Source organism: Papilio polytes, unplaced genomic scaffold (assembly GCF_000836215.1).
Source record: "Papilio polytes unplaced genomic scaffold, Ppol_1.0 DF824180.1, whole genome shotgun sequence".
In the NCBI taxonomy this organism is placed as follows: Eukaryota; Metazoa; Arthropoda; class Insecta; order Lepidoptera; family Papilionidae; genus Papilio; species Papilio polytes.
This window is the reverse complement of record NW_013525024.1, coordinates 1,337,071-1,349,949: the sequence shown is the minus strand read 5'-3', so window position 1 is coordinate 1,349,949 and position 12,879 is coordinate 1,337,071. Positions and strand designations below refer to the sequence as shown.

General features: G+C 32.7%; 4 protein-coding genes across 4 annotated transcripts in view; 2 read left to right on the top strand and 2 right to left on the bottom strand.

Moving 5' to 3' along the window:
* The window catches only part of LOC106110998 (exocyst complex component 2), an 8,983-nt gene extending 3,867 nt beyond the window's left edge, over positions 1–5,116 (bottom strand). The window contains exons 1-11 of the mRNA XM_013292967.1: positions 4,898–5,116; positions 4,651–4,803; positions 4,105–4,297; positions 3,919–4,030; positions 3,621–3,780; positions 3,089–3,303; positions 2,822–2,937; positions 2,613–2,749; positions 2,059–2,243; positions 1,461–1,646; positions 8–19 (exon numbers count right to left, since the gene is read on the bottom strand). Coding sequence (XP_013148421.1) covers positions 8–19; positions 1,461–1,646; positions 2,059–2,243; positions 2,613–2,749; positions 2,822–2,937; positions 3,089–3,303; positions 3,621–3,780; positions 3,919–4,030; positions 4,105–4,297; positions 4,651–4,803; positions 4,898–5,006 — 1,578 coding nt within the window. The 5' untranslated portion in view covers positions 5,007–5,116. The remainder of the gene's footprint in view (positions 1–7; positions 20–1,460; positions 1,647–2,058; positions 2,244–2,612; positions 2,750–2,821; positions 2,938–3,088; positions 3,304–3,620; positions 3,781–3,918; positions 4,031–4,104; positions 4,298–4,650; positions 4,804–4,897) is intronic.
* A 176-nt stretch (positions 5,117–5,292) lies between these two features.
* Positions 5,293–8,392, top strand: LOC106111238 (growth hormone-regulated TBC protein 1-A). The gene is made up of 6 exons (XM_013293263.1): positions 5,293–5,494; positions 5,561–5,745; positions 6,125–6,391; positions 6,487–6,669; positions 6,813–7,066; positions 7,375–8,392. The coding sequence occupies exons 1-6, from the start codon at positions 5,475–5,477 to the stop codon at positions 7,480–7,482; spliced, it is 1,017 nt and encodes a 338-aa protein (XP_013148717.1). The 5' UTR covers positions 5,293–5,474; the 3' UTR covers positions 7,483–8,392.
* A 331-nt stretch (positions 8,393–8,723) lies between these two features.
* Positions 8,724–9,643, bottom strand: LOC106111239 (mitochondrial import inner membrane translocase subunit TIM14). Its single transcript, XM_013293264.1, has 3 exons — positions 9,505–9,643; positions 9,186–9,425; positions 8,724–8,943 (listed from the first exon to the last, which is right to left on the bottom strand). The coding sequence occupies exons 1-3, from the start codon at positions 9,505–9,507 to the stop codon at positions 8,827–8,829; spliced, it is 360 nt and encodes a 119-aa protein (XP_013148718.1). The 5' UTR covers positions 9,508–9,643; the 3' UTR covers positions 8,724–8,826.
* A 539-nt stretch (positions 9,644–10,182) lies between these two features.
* The window catches only part of LOC106111189 (importin-5), a gene marked incomplete in the record, with an annotated part of 7,838 nt that continues 5,141 nt past the window's right edge, over positions 10,183–12,879 (top strand). Inside the window, 5 exon segments of the mRNA XM_013293206.1 lie at positions 10,183–10,308; positions 10,894–11,127; positions 11,364–11,506; positions 11,617–11,818; positions 12,338–12,521. Of these exon segments, the coding sequence (XP_013148660.1) occupies positions 10,192–10,308; positions 10,894–11,127; positions 11,364–11,506; positions 11,617–11,818; positions 12,338–12,521 (880 nt within the window).

The following is a 12,879-nucleotide window of genomic DNA, read 5'->3' as shown; positions in this document are numbered from 1 at the left end:
TTTCCACGATACTCAGCGGCTGGAAAAAAAAATATATAAAAGTAATATGATTTTGCAAAAAAAAACTTATTGGCCGACATAATTCTACGTTTATGAGGTACATTTCTCAACACAACTGCAAAAATCGCAAAACCCAAATAGCAAAATATTACCATAGCCTATTAGTTTTCTTTATAGAGACGACAGTGGCTAAGTGTATACTTAGCGTCTTTTTTGCTTCGTTGCTTTTCACTAGAATAGCTCGAGTAATTTTTATATTACTTTACTCGGACACGAGTGAAATTTTTGACAACTTGAGTTGACTCGAATTACCAATAACTCGTAACCGCTCGAGTGGTTTATACCGTGCCGAGTAAGAAATTCTTACAGCAATTTCAGATAAATTCGTTATCTTTTTAAAAATACATTATTTATATTCTTTTATTGAGTTAATTTAAGTTAATTTTAAGCATGTTTATTATTATCTAAATTATGTAAGAATCTGTTCATATTTGGATGTCATGAAAATTGTTAGAATAAATTAAATTAGATTAGAAGTTATTAGTAGTACATTATAATATTTTCATTCAACTGATAATTGATATAAGAGGTTTCTTGATTATGTAGAAAAAGTTTAATTTAAACGAAAACTTTATTGTTTTATACAATTTGCTTAGAATTTTTGAGTGTCTTTTACATTAATGCGAAAATGACATTCTATGTTAAATTAGTTAATATTTCGGTTATTCAAGTTACATATTCCGTTTCGATAGTCTCGAGTCAATAAAAATCACTAGAGTCTCATACCCTATAACTAATTTTCAGAGTAATATGTGGGCCGATCCCGGCGGCACTGCAATGCCGGGCCGACCCGTGACGGGAGTGGAGCGAGCCCCGAACATCCCGTCGTTTTACAAAAATCAGTTTAATATACTGGTCCCGCAGTGCGGGAACTTTCAGATATTAAGCTGAAAAGAACAGATACTACACTTTGATCTTAGCCAAAAGGCCGAGAAGCGATACCGAATTAAACTCATCCAAAGGTCTTATTCGATTTTAAAATATTTCACAATCACGATTCACATTTTTTCCAACTGTTAGTAGCGCCATATAGCCTAACTTAACATAAATATGCCGATTTACAATAGTACATAGAATAGTTTAAAACGTCTTTCGCAAGATGGCGCCACACACCGGATTAATATTACACTATAGCTTGTTCTTTCAAAAGAATCACCACATTCGCTAAGAAAATTTACAATTAACTTTGCGCAGAGGCAATATCGTAACCAATGAGGTTAATCCGAGGTGCGATTATTGCTAGTTGAAAACTTTACCAATACCCCGCCTTGTGGTCGTGAAATACCGACCGCTATGGCAATTTTTGAACGGCCGTTTAGGCCTCTGTATTCCAAAATGAAATAAAAGAACTATAAAAACACTGTTCACAAGATTTCACAGCGGAGAACATAATATATTACCTGCGAGGGCAAGTCTAGTTTCAATAGTGAATCGTAAGCGTCTCGCAAGTGGCGCAGGTTGGCGAGCAGGCGCGCGCGCAGCACATCCGCAGCCACGGCCGCGCCCCCGCCCCCGCCACCACTCGTGCATATCAGGCAGCCGCGCATCTGCTCCGAAAACGATTCCACCATCGCTATTATCATCTCCTGAAATTATTAACAATTGTGTGAATTTTCTTTTCTTTACCAAACTTAAAAAACTGTGGTAAAGCCCGCTTTAACTACTTATCACGAATGGGTCGGGTCGCCCGGTGCAATACCACGACCACACAGAAGACGGGCGCGACTTTAGTCCCTTTTCCTTCCCCCTCTTTCTTATAAGTAAAGGATGGGAAAGGAACCTGGATTAGACGGTACAGGAGGCGCATATGAAGGGAAAACATCCTCTTATGTTCGTCTCCTCCGTCACTTAAGGGAAGGCCACGCATTCGCTATTGCGAATGTCTATGGGCAGCGGTCGCTTCGTCAAATTGTCGGATTCAGGTGATCGCTTGCTCGTTTGGCACCTTATGATATAAAAAAACACAGTATTACACGCACACCAAAATAATGTATTAACCTTGAGGTCCGTGTGCCGCTGGGGCAGCGTTGGCTGTCCGGCCAGCTCGCCAGCGAAGTACCGTCGAGCGAGCGGCCACAGCGCGTGCAGCTCGGAGGCGAGCGCGCCGCACGCCGCGCCGCACCACGCCGCGCGCGTCGCGCTCCACAGACACTCGCACTCGCTCTCGCGCGCCTTGCGCCGACCTGCCACACATACAACACACTAACGCCTCTTAATATATTAAACACATATTTAACAAGCCACACTTGATACGACCAATGACAGTTTTAACTGAAATGTCGAAATAAATTATAAGCAGGAGTATAGGTAAAACAATAATTTTTAAATAATTACATTTAATGAAATTGCTTAAATGTTTGTGACACATTTTCAAAATTTCAGGTGCGGTTACCGGATGATGACAGGAGAGTTAAGCTGTTCTAAATTAGTTGTTGATTGCTGTACAGTTTAACTGACAGTTAAACTAACTGAATTATGCATGCGAATGTGCAGTATGTTTAAACCGAGCGTACTCAGCGGGCTTAATGGAACATGTTAATATGCAACATTACCTTTCTCATTGGACTCCTGCTCCTCTTTCTTTTTGAAGTGTTCCTTTACTTTATTCATTAAGTTCATGAGATAATCCTTTCGGCTGAGTATTGCTGTCCAAGCTGCGTCACCATCCCAGTTCAAACTAATCAGTAATCTGAAAATCAGAAAACAAACAGATAAAATAAGTCCTAAATGTTGAATTGTTAAATTTCTCATGATATAATACCTGATATATTTTGTCTGCTCTTGAACATTTATTGGCATTGTCTTCATCCTGTTGTACAAATTTTCTTTCAAATCTTCAATCTTTTTATCTATCTCTGATAATATTTTTTGGAACAACTGTAACAATAAAAAAATTAAGGATATGAAATAGCACTAGTGTAAGTCAGTAATATAGTCTCCTTACAAATGGACATCTAAAACATATTTCCTTAAACAAAAACTTATTACAATAATATTAAACATGTATTTAATTATTGGTAAATAATACCTTAACATCAGTATTTCCAAACAGATTTTTAGCTCTTGTATAATCATTGACAACTAAATCATATTCTTTCTTTTTAATATTCTTGTCTATGGATGAAGGCAGTTGGAACAGGAACTTATGTCTGGTTAGAAGAGACAACGCCTCCCGAGTTTTATCTGCATTCTCTTTACGTGATAATATCTCCGAGAATAATGAGTCAGCCAATGAGATTGATTCTGAAAGAATTTAAATACATATGTTTGAATAATAGAATCTAATACATTTTTTTTAAATCAGCTAAACGAATTTCAAAATGTCATAGTACAAATTTTCCTTAATTTTTCTCCAGTATAGAAAACACTAATTAATGTTGATGAAATGTAGGTCATACATCTGCTAACAAAGATGTCTATGGCCAGTGATGACTTTGTCCATCTGATATAAAAGAATTAAACACTAATAATAAATAAAAAATAATATAATTATAGAATTTTCCTCATAAATATGTGTGTTTTAATTACTATTTAATAAGAATTTAAAATCAAATAACTACCTTCAATTGCCGACTGCAAGCTTGGGAGTGGTTCTCTTCCGTTCTTCCTTTGATCCTCTTCATACATGTTCTTCAGGAGCACAAGCCGGTCCAGCTGGTCCATCACAGCACCAGTATTGGCTTTAAGAAAACTTAATTGACCTTCTTTTTGTCCCTCCACCTGTAAGATAATATAATATGCTTTTTAACAAATATTTTTCATAATTGTGGTTTTCAAGGCTTGGTCTTTCATATAATGGATTTTCGATTTTTAAATAGAATAGCATGCAATTAATTAAAAGTAATAAAATATTCTTACCTTTCTCTGCAGAAATACCATACCAGCTTTTAAGTCTTCATAAGAAGTGTTGCTATGATGTTCTAAAAGATACCAGCCAGGTTGGAAATTTTCATCTGACAATTTTCCTGACCTGAAAACAAGTGTACAATACTAATATAACTTAATGAAGAAAAGAAAATAAAATGCTTACATGAACATACTTACCCATCCGGGAATAATTCATGTAACTCTTCCTCAGGAAACTTACAGTCATCACCTTCAGTAGACAAGCCCAGAGGATCTGGCGGGGTGTAGGCTGTAGGAGACATGGGGCGACGGCCCCAAGGTAGAGAGGGAGGTGCAGCTTCTTCCACCCAGACTGCACTTTCTTTCATTGGCCCCACTGATTCATGGTATCCTGATAATTTTAATATTTAATTACAGTGGTTTCCAAGACTAATTTTCCATGAAATATTCTTGTACACTAACTTGGGTTGCAAATAATGCCTACTATTATATATCTTCTCCAAAAATATTATTTCACTTCAATTAATGTTCAAATTGGATCTTAATTTATGTTAATAATTTAAATGCTGTATTTACAGTCATAATAGTACAAGAAAGTTAATGTTATCAGGCCTCATAGTTTTCTATCACTTTCAAAAGCCTATACAATAAATATTGTGTGCTAAGTTCAAAGTAAAAAAATATTGATTGTACCTTACTACCATGCGACAGAATGGCATGAATTGTAGAAATAAATATACTAACCCCTGAACTGTACTGTAGAAGTGCCTTCGCCACCAGATTTTGTGGTGACTATAATATCACCTCGACCTTTGCAGGGTCCAGATCGTGCTACTATTTTATTCTTGCTTTTCCATTCTGCTGACAGCAAGCAATCACAGCCGCATATCTTGAGTCCTGGAGAATTCATTCGTTACATTACATATTTAAAGAGAACTCGGTAATTTTATTTAACAACAAATTTCTTTTTAACAACAAATTTTAATCTTACCAATTAAATCAGTTACACTAATTCCTAGGAACTCCCCCCGTATCGTCACTCTCGTGCCAGGAGGCCCTTCTTTTGGTGAAATACCAGTGACAACTGGAGGTGGCCCCATTATATAATAGATGTATCAGTTTACTTTCCACGTTAACTATTTATTTACTGTAAATTTGTTATTAATAACAAATAAATAAACTTTTTCGTGACAATAACATAACCACAGAAAATGACAATGACATTATTTGACATTGACATTTAAATTATGAGGTGACAGTGTTTCTTTTTAAAATAAAAACCAGTGATATTGTGTTCTAGAGTTTCTACTATAATCTATAATTATATGTTACCTACACACAATTCTTTTTTTATTTAGTTATCTATTCGATTGTCAATGTCACAAATGTCAATGAATAATTGGTGTTCTTTGATTGGTCATTGAAGTTAAATTTATCAATATTAAAAATTATTTATTTCTGTCATGAACGAATAATAAGTCTTGGGGGGCGTTACTTATCTTAAGTAAACATATTTGTACATTAATAAACATGACATTATTTTATTAATAATATCAAAGCATATTAAAATGGCTCAATCTACCTTCAGGTAAGTGATAACTGTGACATATATCTTATCGATTTCTTCAAAACATATAATATTTCTCATTTTTAGCACTGTAGATGAATACGGTTTTGAACGACATGAGGACTTTGATTATGAGAGTTATGAGCACTTTATGTCCGTTTACTTGAAGGTCCTTGCCTCTCGCGCACAAAAATGGGCTACTTTACTCGGCGAAGGAAAGTCGGTCAAACGAACAAATACAGTTAAAAGATATGTTCGCAAAGGAATACCTAGTAAGTACATAGAGATCTCTTTAAAACTACAAAACACGATTACGAATTTAAAAATGTCTTCCTTTTTTTTAATTTTACATTTAAATTAAACCTAATTAATTTCTATTAAGTTAAAGAATTTAATAAATAATCATTTGATTACCATCTTGTATATTTAGCATGATATATATTGATTTTTAAACTTTCATTTAATAAAACAAAACTCTTTATTCCTTATTTAGTTTTACTAATGAATTTCCAATGAATTTTGGACTATAACACAACCTTCGGAATTTATTTAAAGAGGGAAATTTCATTGTATTTTAATTGTAACCATGAGTCTTAAACCATGGTATTTGTTTAGTAATTTATTTTTAATTACCAACAATAATTTGTTCAGGTGAACATCGTCCATCAGTATGGATGGCAATATCAGAAGCAGAACAAATGAAGGATCAATGCCCTGATCTGTACCAAAAAATACTAGATGGTCCGTTTGAAAAGGAACTTGTGGACCTTGTGAAGACAGACTTGCCGCGCACATTTCCTGACAACATATACTTTACCAAAGAAGCCAATCATCAGACACATTTATTCAATGTCCTTATTGCTTACGCACACAACAACAGGGTTGTTGGTTATTGTCAAGGACTCAACTATATAGCTGGTAATTTACAACATACCTAAAAAAAAATATTGTTATGTAATAAAATGGTTATAACAATTTTAGACATAAAAATTATTATGTCTTATGAATTGTAGGTTTACTACTATTGGCCACTAAGAGTGAAGAAACATCATTTTGGTTACTGAAAGTACTAGTGGAAAAGATTCTGCCTGACTATTACACCAAAACTATGGACGGTCTAATAGTTGACATTGAAGTATTATCAGAACTTGTCAAATCTAAAGCCCCTGATGTACATCAACATGTGATAAATTTGGGTATGTACTGATTTTTTTATAGATAGACATGTTTTTATATCTAATCTTTACAGGTGTGGTTCCTTTCGGAATAAATAATTAATGCTAAGATAAAAACAGGAAGTTAAAAAAATGCAATTCCTATCTGAATATTTTTTTTTTAGGATTACCATGGGCAGTTATAACAACAAAATGGTTTGTCTGTCTATTCGCTGAAGTATTACCGATAGAAACAGTTCTACGGATTTGGGATTGCCTGTTTTACGAGGGCTCTAAAATTCTTTTTAGAGTGTGTATAACATTAATTAAAAATAATCGTGCTTTAATTTTATCATGCAATGACTTTACTTCACTAGCGGAATGCTTCAAGGCTATAGTGAAAAATGCAAGTGCTTTGCATTGTCATGAGTTTATGCAGGTTAGTCTATGTTTAATACAGTTTTATTTATTACTCTCGATATTCAAATTTTTGAACTCTACTCTTACTTCTTAACATGAGAAAAAAAAAACGATTTGGAAGGATAGATGGATGTTTATTACCATATCATTTTAAATTTGGTAGAGATGTCAAAGTCTAGAAAAAAACATAGGCTATATTAATTATCGTGGGTAAAAGCTAATAAAAACGCGGTTTATTATAGTGTAATAAAAGATTAATGTTGTGCAAAAATTGGATTTTTGTCTATGTTTGTACTATTTCAAAAACAAATATTTTTTTATTTACAGTCTATATTCAAAGTGCCCGGAACATTGTCTAATACGACAATAATAAAGTTGAGAGCACGATTTGCGAAGCAGCGTCGGGAACAACAACAAAAGGAGCCGCCTCGGTGAACAACACAATAAGAACAAGGAACTTTTGATCTCACTATATTCAAAAGATTACCAAATTTAAAGTATGCGACTAACGACTACTTACATAGCTTTAACATCTTTTTACTCTTGTTTAAATAATTAAAAGTGTTTGTAGCTTAGTCTATCTCTATATTGTAATGATCAAGAAATAATTAGAGATGATTTAAAATGAAATCATGCTTTTAAGCCTATAATACCTGATATTATATTTATTTGAAGGTATTATTGATATTGCTTTTAATCATGAATGGTGTGTTATTTTCATAATTTTGCCATAGAAGTTAGCTGTTAATACAGCCGCCTAGAATTCTTACATTGGACAAAGAATATTAGTGTTCAAATATATTTCAGTTTTAAATACAAGGCATAAAAACCCTTTACAGCAATTTCTAATTGCATGTGCTAATAGACAACATAAAGAAGTACACCGATCATCTTATAGTTGTTTGTTTACATTTTAATTTGTACAAATTCTGCTAGTCTAAGCGCCTTTTGTACATCTATTAATATATATTTATGTTGACACTTATTGAAAACTTTTATTATTGAAAGTATGAATTTTAATATGTTTTTTGTTATAATATAATGTTGCATATCATTTACAAGTTATGTTAGGTAAGATAATTAGGTATTTATTTTGGGGAATTCAACATTTTCCACTGATTGTAATTTAGGATGATAAATGATTTTGTAATAAACTATCCATTTTTTTCTTTTAATCTTTTACATTTTATTATGATTAGAAAGGAAAAAAAAGGCATATTGTACATCCCTTTTAATTCAATTGCATGATTTGGGGGTGAGTAAAGTAACAAGAAATACAATTGCTATGGTTCTTGCTTAGTTATTTGTAGGTATTTTTTGAGATAAAGATGTTTTGTAATAAGAATGACACAATTATTGTATTTGAGCCAAATATTTTTTTTTATTCCTTTGAAATGAAATCAAAGTCCTATATATAACATGAACTATCCTTAAGATGATGCAACAACATCAAATTATTACATATAAAGTATATAAATTTAGAAAAGAAATTGAGAGATTTCATTGATGTTGTAATAGATAAAATTATAGAGTGTTGAATTAGAAAAAAGGCTACATAACAATTGGTTTTAAATATACTATGATATTAGCTGTTACACGGCTTTGGTTTAAAAATGTGTTAGTGTGTATTTCATGTATTGGAAAATGCTTCTAATTTCGAAGTGAAAAATAGAATATTAAAGTTGAAACATTGTTTTATTTACTATATTTAACATTTTTGTATACTTAATATATTGTTTTCTATAATTTGATCTAAAACCTAAACATTTTCACTGAAGCTTACGATTTACCACTTTCTAGAACATCTTTTGCTTCATTGATTTTAGCTGCTATCAATGGTGAACCACCTCGGTCTGGATGATTTAATAACATTACTCTTCTGTGGGCATCTCTGATCTAGAAATGAAAATCAACATTAAAAAATACATTTTGAATACAAATCTTAGTATGTAATTACTATACTCCATCTCATGATAGTAAAAATAAATTAGAACATCACGATACCACAAGAAGCAGTGGCTTTTGTGACCATTGATAGTGATAGAATCAAAAAAGGATTTAAGAAATGTAAACATGTTTCATGACGGAGTTCACATCATTGTTAAAAAAATTCTATTGTTATTTAAATTTAGACCCACCTTTGCTCTACTAGCTGTTGGACTAATTCCTAATATGAGAGCTGCTTCTCTTTTGGTCATTTTAGGTTCGAAGCCACCTTTATAGTACTTAGAATTTGCTAAACTTTCCGTATCAAATTTTGGCAAATTTTTAACAGCTTCGGCAAATTTCATGGAAGCATTAGGCATTTGTTTCAAGAGATACCTTCCGGCAAAACCAACGGCTGCCATACCTATTCCAGCCACAATTATTGTACTAGCCTGTAAAACATATCGAAAATATAACCTTATTGCTGTAAAGCCGAAGAATGTCACCAAACAACTCATAGCTTTTCCATACCATTTTAACAACTGTTTGCGTCGGGATTATTTCTAGAAATTCAGACGTAAACTCGAAAATTTCAGTCAAATAAAATGTAATGAAAGTTTAACATCTTTAATTCTTGACACAATGTGTCAGACTCAGATCAGATGTCACAACAAAAGCAAAGACGCAATTCGTTACTGCACAGTAAATTAAATGTAGAAAAGTTCCGCAATTAAATGAAATGTGCATTACAATTCTTGGAGATTTTTGTGAAGTAGTTTAATTATTTAATTACCATTTTAGAGTCAATAAGCGACAGTACACAATTAAAAAATACTACCTGCATTTTTAAAATCACAAACATTTTTTGGAGGAAATTATTTCTTTTATCTGGGTAGTTTAAAAATAATTTTAAATAACTTAATTGTTCAATTTTACCTCCAATCGACGCGAAACAAACTCTACCGATTCTATAAGGAGTTGTCACATTGGAGTTTTCATACCAATTTTCAAAAATAAAATTAACTTGTTGAGATGTAAATTAGTTGGTATTCGATAACGTTTTATTGATGATTTTGTAAGTAAATATTACGGTTTCACGAATATTGATTAGCAGTAAATAATAACATTACTATTTTTGATCAATCCGTGTTATTTGCATAGGGCATTTGAAATAACACTGGCAACACAATGGAACAGTGAGCAGCCGCATTAAATTTTATGAAAAAAAATTGGGCCTTTTTGAAGAGGTTCAACATGGCAGGAGATCAGGCGCAGTTTTACCAATTATTAAATACATTATTGTCTACAGATAATGATATCCGACAGCACGCAGAAGTGAGTATTTGTTCATTTTTATGATTTTCTTCAATACTTTACACAAATGTTACTGTATAATTACGTATTAACTGTAAAAACTAGGCGTTATAGCCTCGTGTCGGAACGTGGTCATGGAGGACTATTATTTTATAACGATGTTAGAACAATTTATAGCTTTGAATTTTGATAGCTCAAGCTAATATAATACATTTAAACGTAACAAGCTGATGATGCACTTTTCTTAAAATACTAGCATAAGAAAACTTACATTTAGGCATGTGGGTATTCCCTTACACGTTTTAATAAGTCTAAATGAAGTTCGAGAAATTGATTGAGCTATGTATATTTAATTGATATGCCATACTATTTTAATTTTTTTCAAGTCAATTTAATTGTTTTTAATTACGAAAAATTAGTATGTTTAATTTTTAGTGGAAATATTAAAAGTTGTTAGAATTTTTTGTTAGTTATAAGTAGTACACTATGACATATATATGATCATCTATGAAGCTAATAGTTTCAGTTATATTACATTTAATACCAAAAAGGTTTTCATTTCAACAATAAAGTGTATTTAGATATACTGCTTTTTTTGTTGTTTAGGATGCTTACAACAACATACCAACAGAGACAAAGGTGGTACATCTAGTGGGAGCCATTCAGAATGGAGACATCGGTGAAGAATCAAGGCAAACAGCAGCTGTGCTGCTGCGACGATTGCTCAGTGCGGAATTCTTTGAATTTTTCCCTAAGTTACCTTTTGATCAACAGACAATGCTTAGGGAACAGTTGCTTATTACACTTCAAATGAATGTTAGTCAGCAGTTACGAAGGAAGGTAAAGCATTTTCATCATTTCAGTTAAATTATATAATTTTCTATCTTAACTAGCAATATGTGTATTCATTATATAATTACTAATTAATTTTACATATAAAATTTAACTTTCAAACTCATGCAAATACTGCTCCATTCAGTATAGTAAGGATGATAAAAAATCCCACACTTGTTAATAGACATTATGACTCATGATCCCCAAGTAGATATGACTAAGAGCATATTTTTGTGTTTTAGATCTGTGATGTAGTATCTGAGCTTGCCAGAAATCATATAGATGATGATGGAGTCAACCAATGGCCTGAGTTCCTACAATTCATGTTCCACTGCGCCAGTTCACAAAATCCTGACATTAAAGAGGCCGGGATAAGGATGTTCACGTAAGTTTAGAGGTTAAAACCACTTGTACAATGATACCAATATGTTAATGAAATTTGATTAGTTTCCTATGTACATTGTAGGAAATTCACTAATACCATTTTTTTAACAGGTCAGTGCCTGGAGTGTTTGGAAACAGACAAAATGAAAATTTAGATGTTATCAAACAAATGCTGTTGTCATCTCTCCAGCCAACTGAAACGGAAGCCCTGCGCATGCAGGCTGTTAAAGCTGTTGGGGCATTCATTCTCTTGCATGACAAGGAATCTGCTATACAAAAACACTTCAGTGACTTGTTGCTGCCACTTATGCAAGTTAGTATTATCATTGTTCAATCTACTCAAATATATTAGCAGTCAAAGGCCACAGGCATACTGTGCTCTGCCCATCATCTATGTTCCACTACACCTAAATTCATTTTCTGTGTAGCAACATGTATGAAGTTAAGAACCACTAAGATATCTCACAATTACTGTAATGGTATGAACCTTTATAAATCTAGATATTTCATATATTATGTAAGAGAAGCAATTTGAAAGGGGCTATAAATGTTATGATTACATTTGCCATCAATGCTTATCCTCTTTCATCATCATGTTTTGGTTTGTTAAACAAATGTTTATAAAATATGCACATTAACTCCTACATGCACTTTTCAATATGAAAAGTGTTTATTGCCAAGATGTGCTAAAGTATACCACTTTGAGGATTCGCTAACACTTTCCTGTTAATAGGATTGAGTTTGATAGTAGCCCTCAATACAAATCATTTTATTTATAACTAACATTTAATTTTGTATTTGTATATATTTTAAAGATGTTATATGTGACTAGGTAGTGGTACAGTCTATAGAAAAGACTGATGATGACTCCGCTCTTAAAGTTCTCATTGAGCTGGCTGAATCATCTCCAAGGTTCCTGCGGCCACAGTTGGAGACAATCTTTGAAGTTGGCATAAAGGTATGTGAAGTAATAGGATTCTGCCATATATCTCTGCATTATGTAACAATGTTAGAAACCATTTCAGTGCAGATTAGCAGGCATTTTTAAATATGTACAATATTGGAGCATCTTATTAGATTCTAATATCATTTTGGTCTATTAAAACCCATAAGACTTAGTATCGACTTACATGTAAATTTAATTAAAACATATTTTTCTTCAAACCTATAAAGAGGACAAAACTCTATTTATTTGAATTGTAAGCTTTTAACCATCATTAAAGATAATCAATGTGTAGTTTAGTTGTCTTAGAAGTCATAACATAAGTGATAACATGTTATCACATAGCTACAGTCAGTTTTATTTTAATTTTTCATCCTTTTATCCACAATGTGGTAAGCTTGCACAACCGGCAACTGATGAGTCAGAGGCTA

Coding starts and splice junctions, on each gene's coding strand:
- LOC106111239 (XM_013293264.1), bottom strand. Junction 8,944..9,185: donor CAACAGCTAGTAGAGCAAAG/GTGGGTCTAAAT, acceptor TTTCATTTCTAG/ATCAGAGATGCCCACAGAAG.
- LOC106111238 (XM_013293263.1), top strand. CDS start 5,475: ATGGCTCAATCTACCTTCAG. Junction 5,495..5,560: donor ATGGCTCAATCTACCTTCAG/GTAAGTGATAAC, acceptor TCTCATTTTTAG/CACTGTAGATGAATACGGTT. Junction 6,392..6,486: donor AGGACTCAACTATATAGCTG/GTAATTTACAAC, acceptor TATGAATTGTAG/GTTTACTACTATTGGCCACT.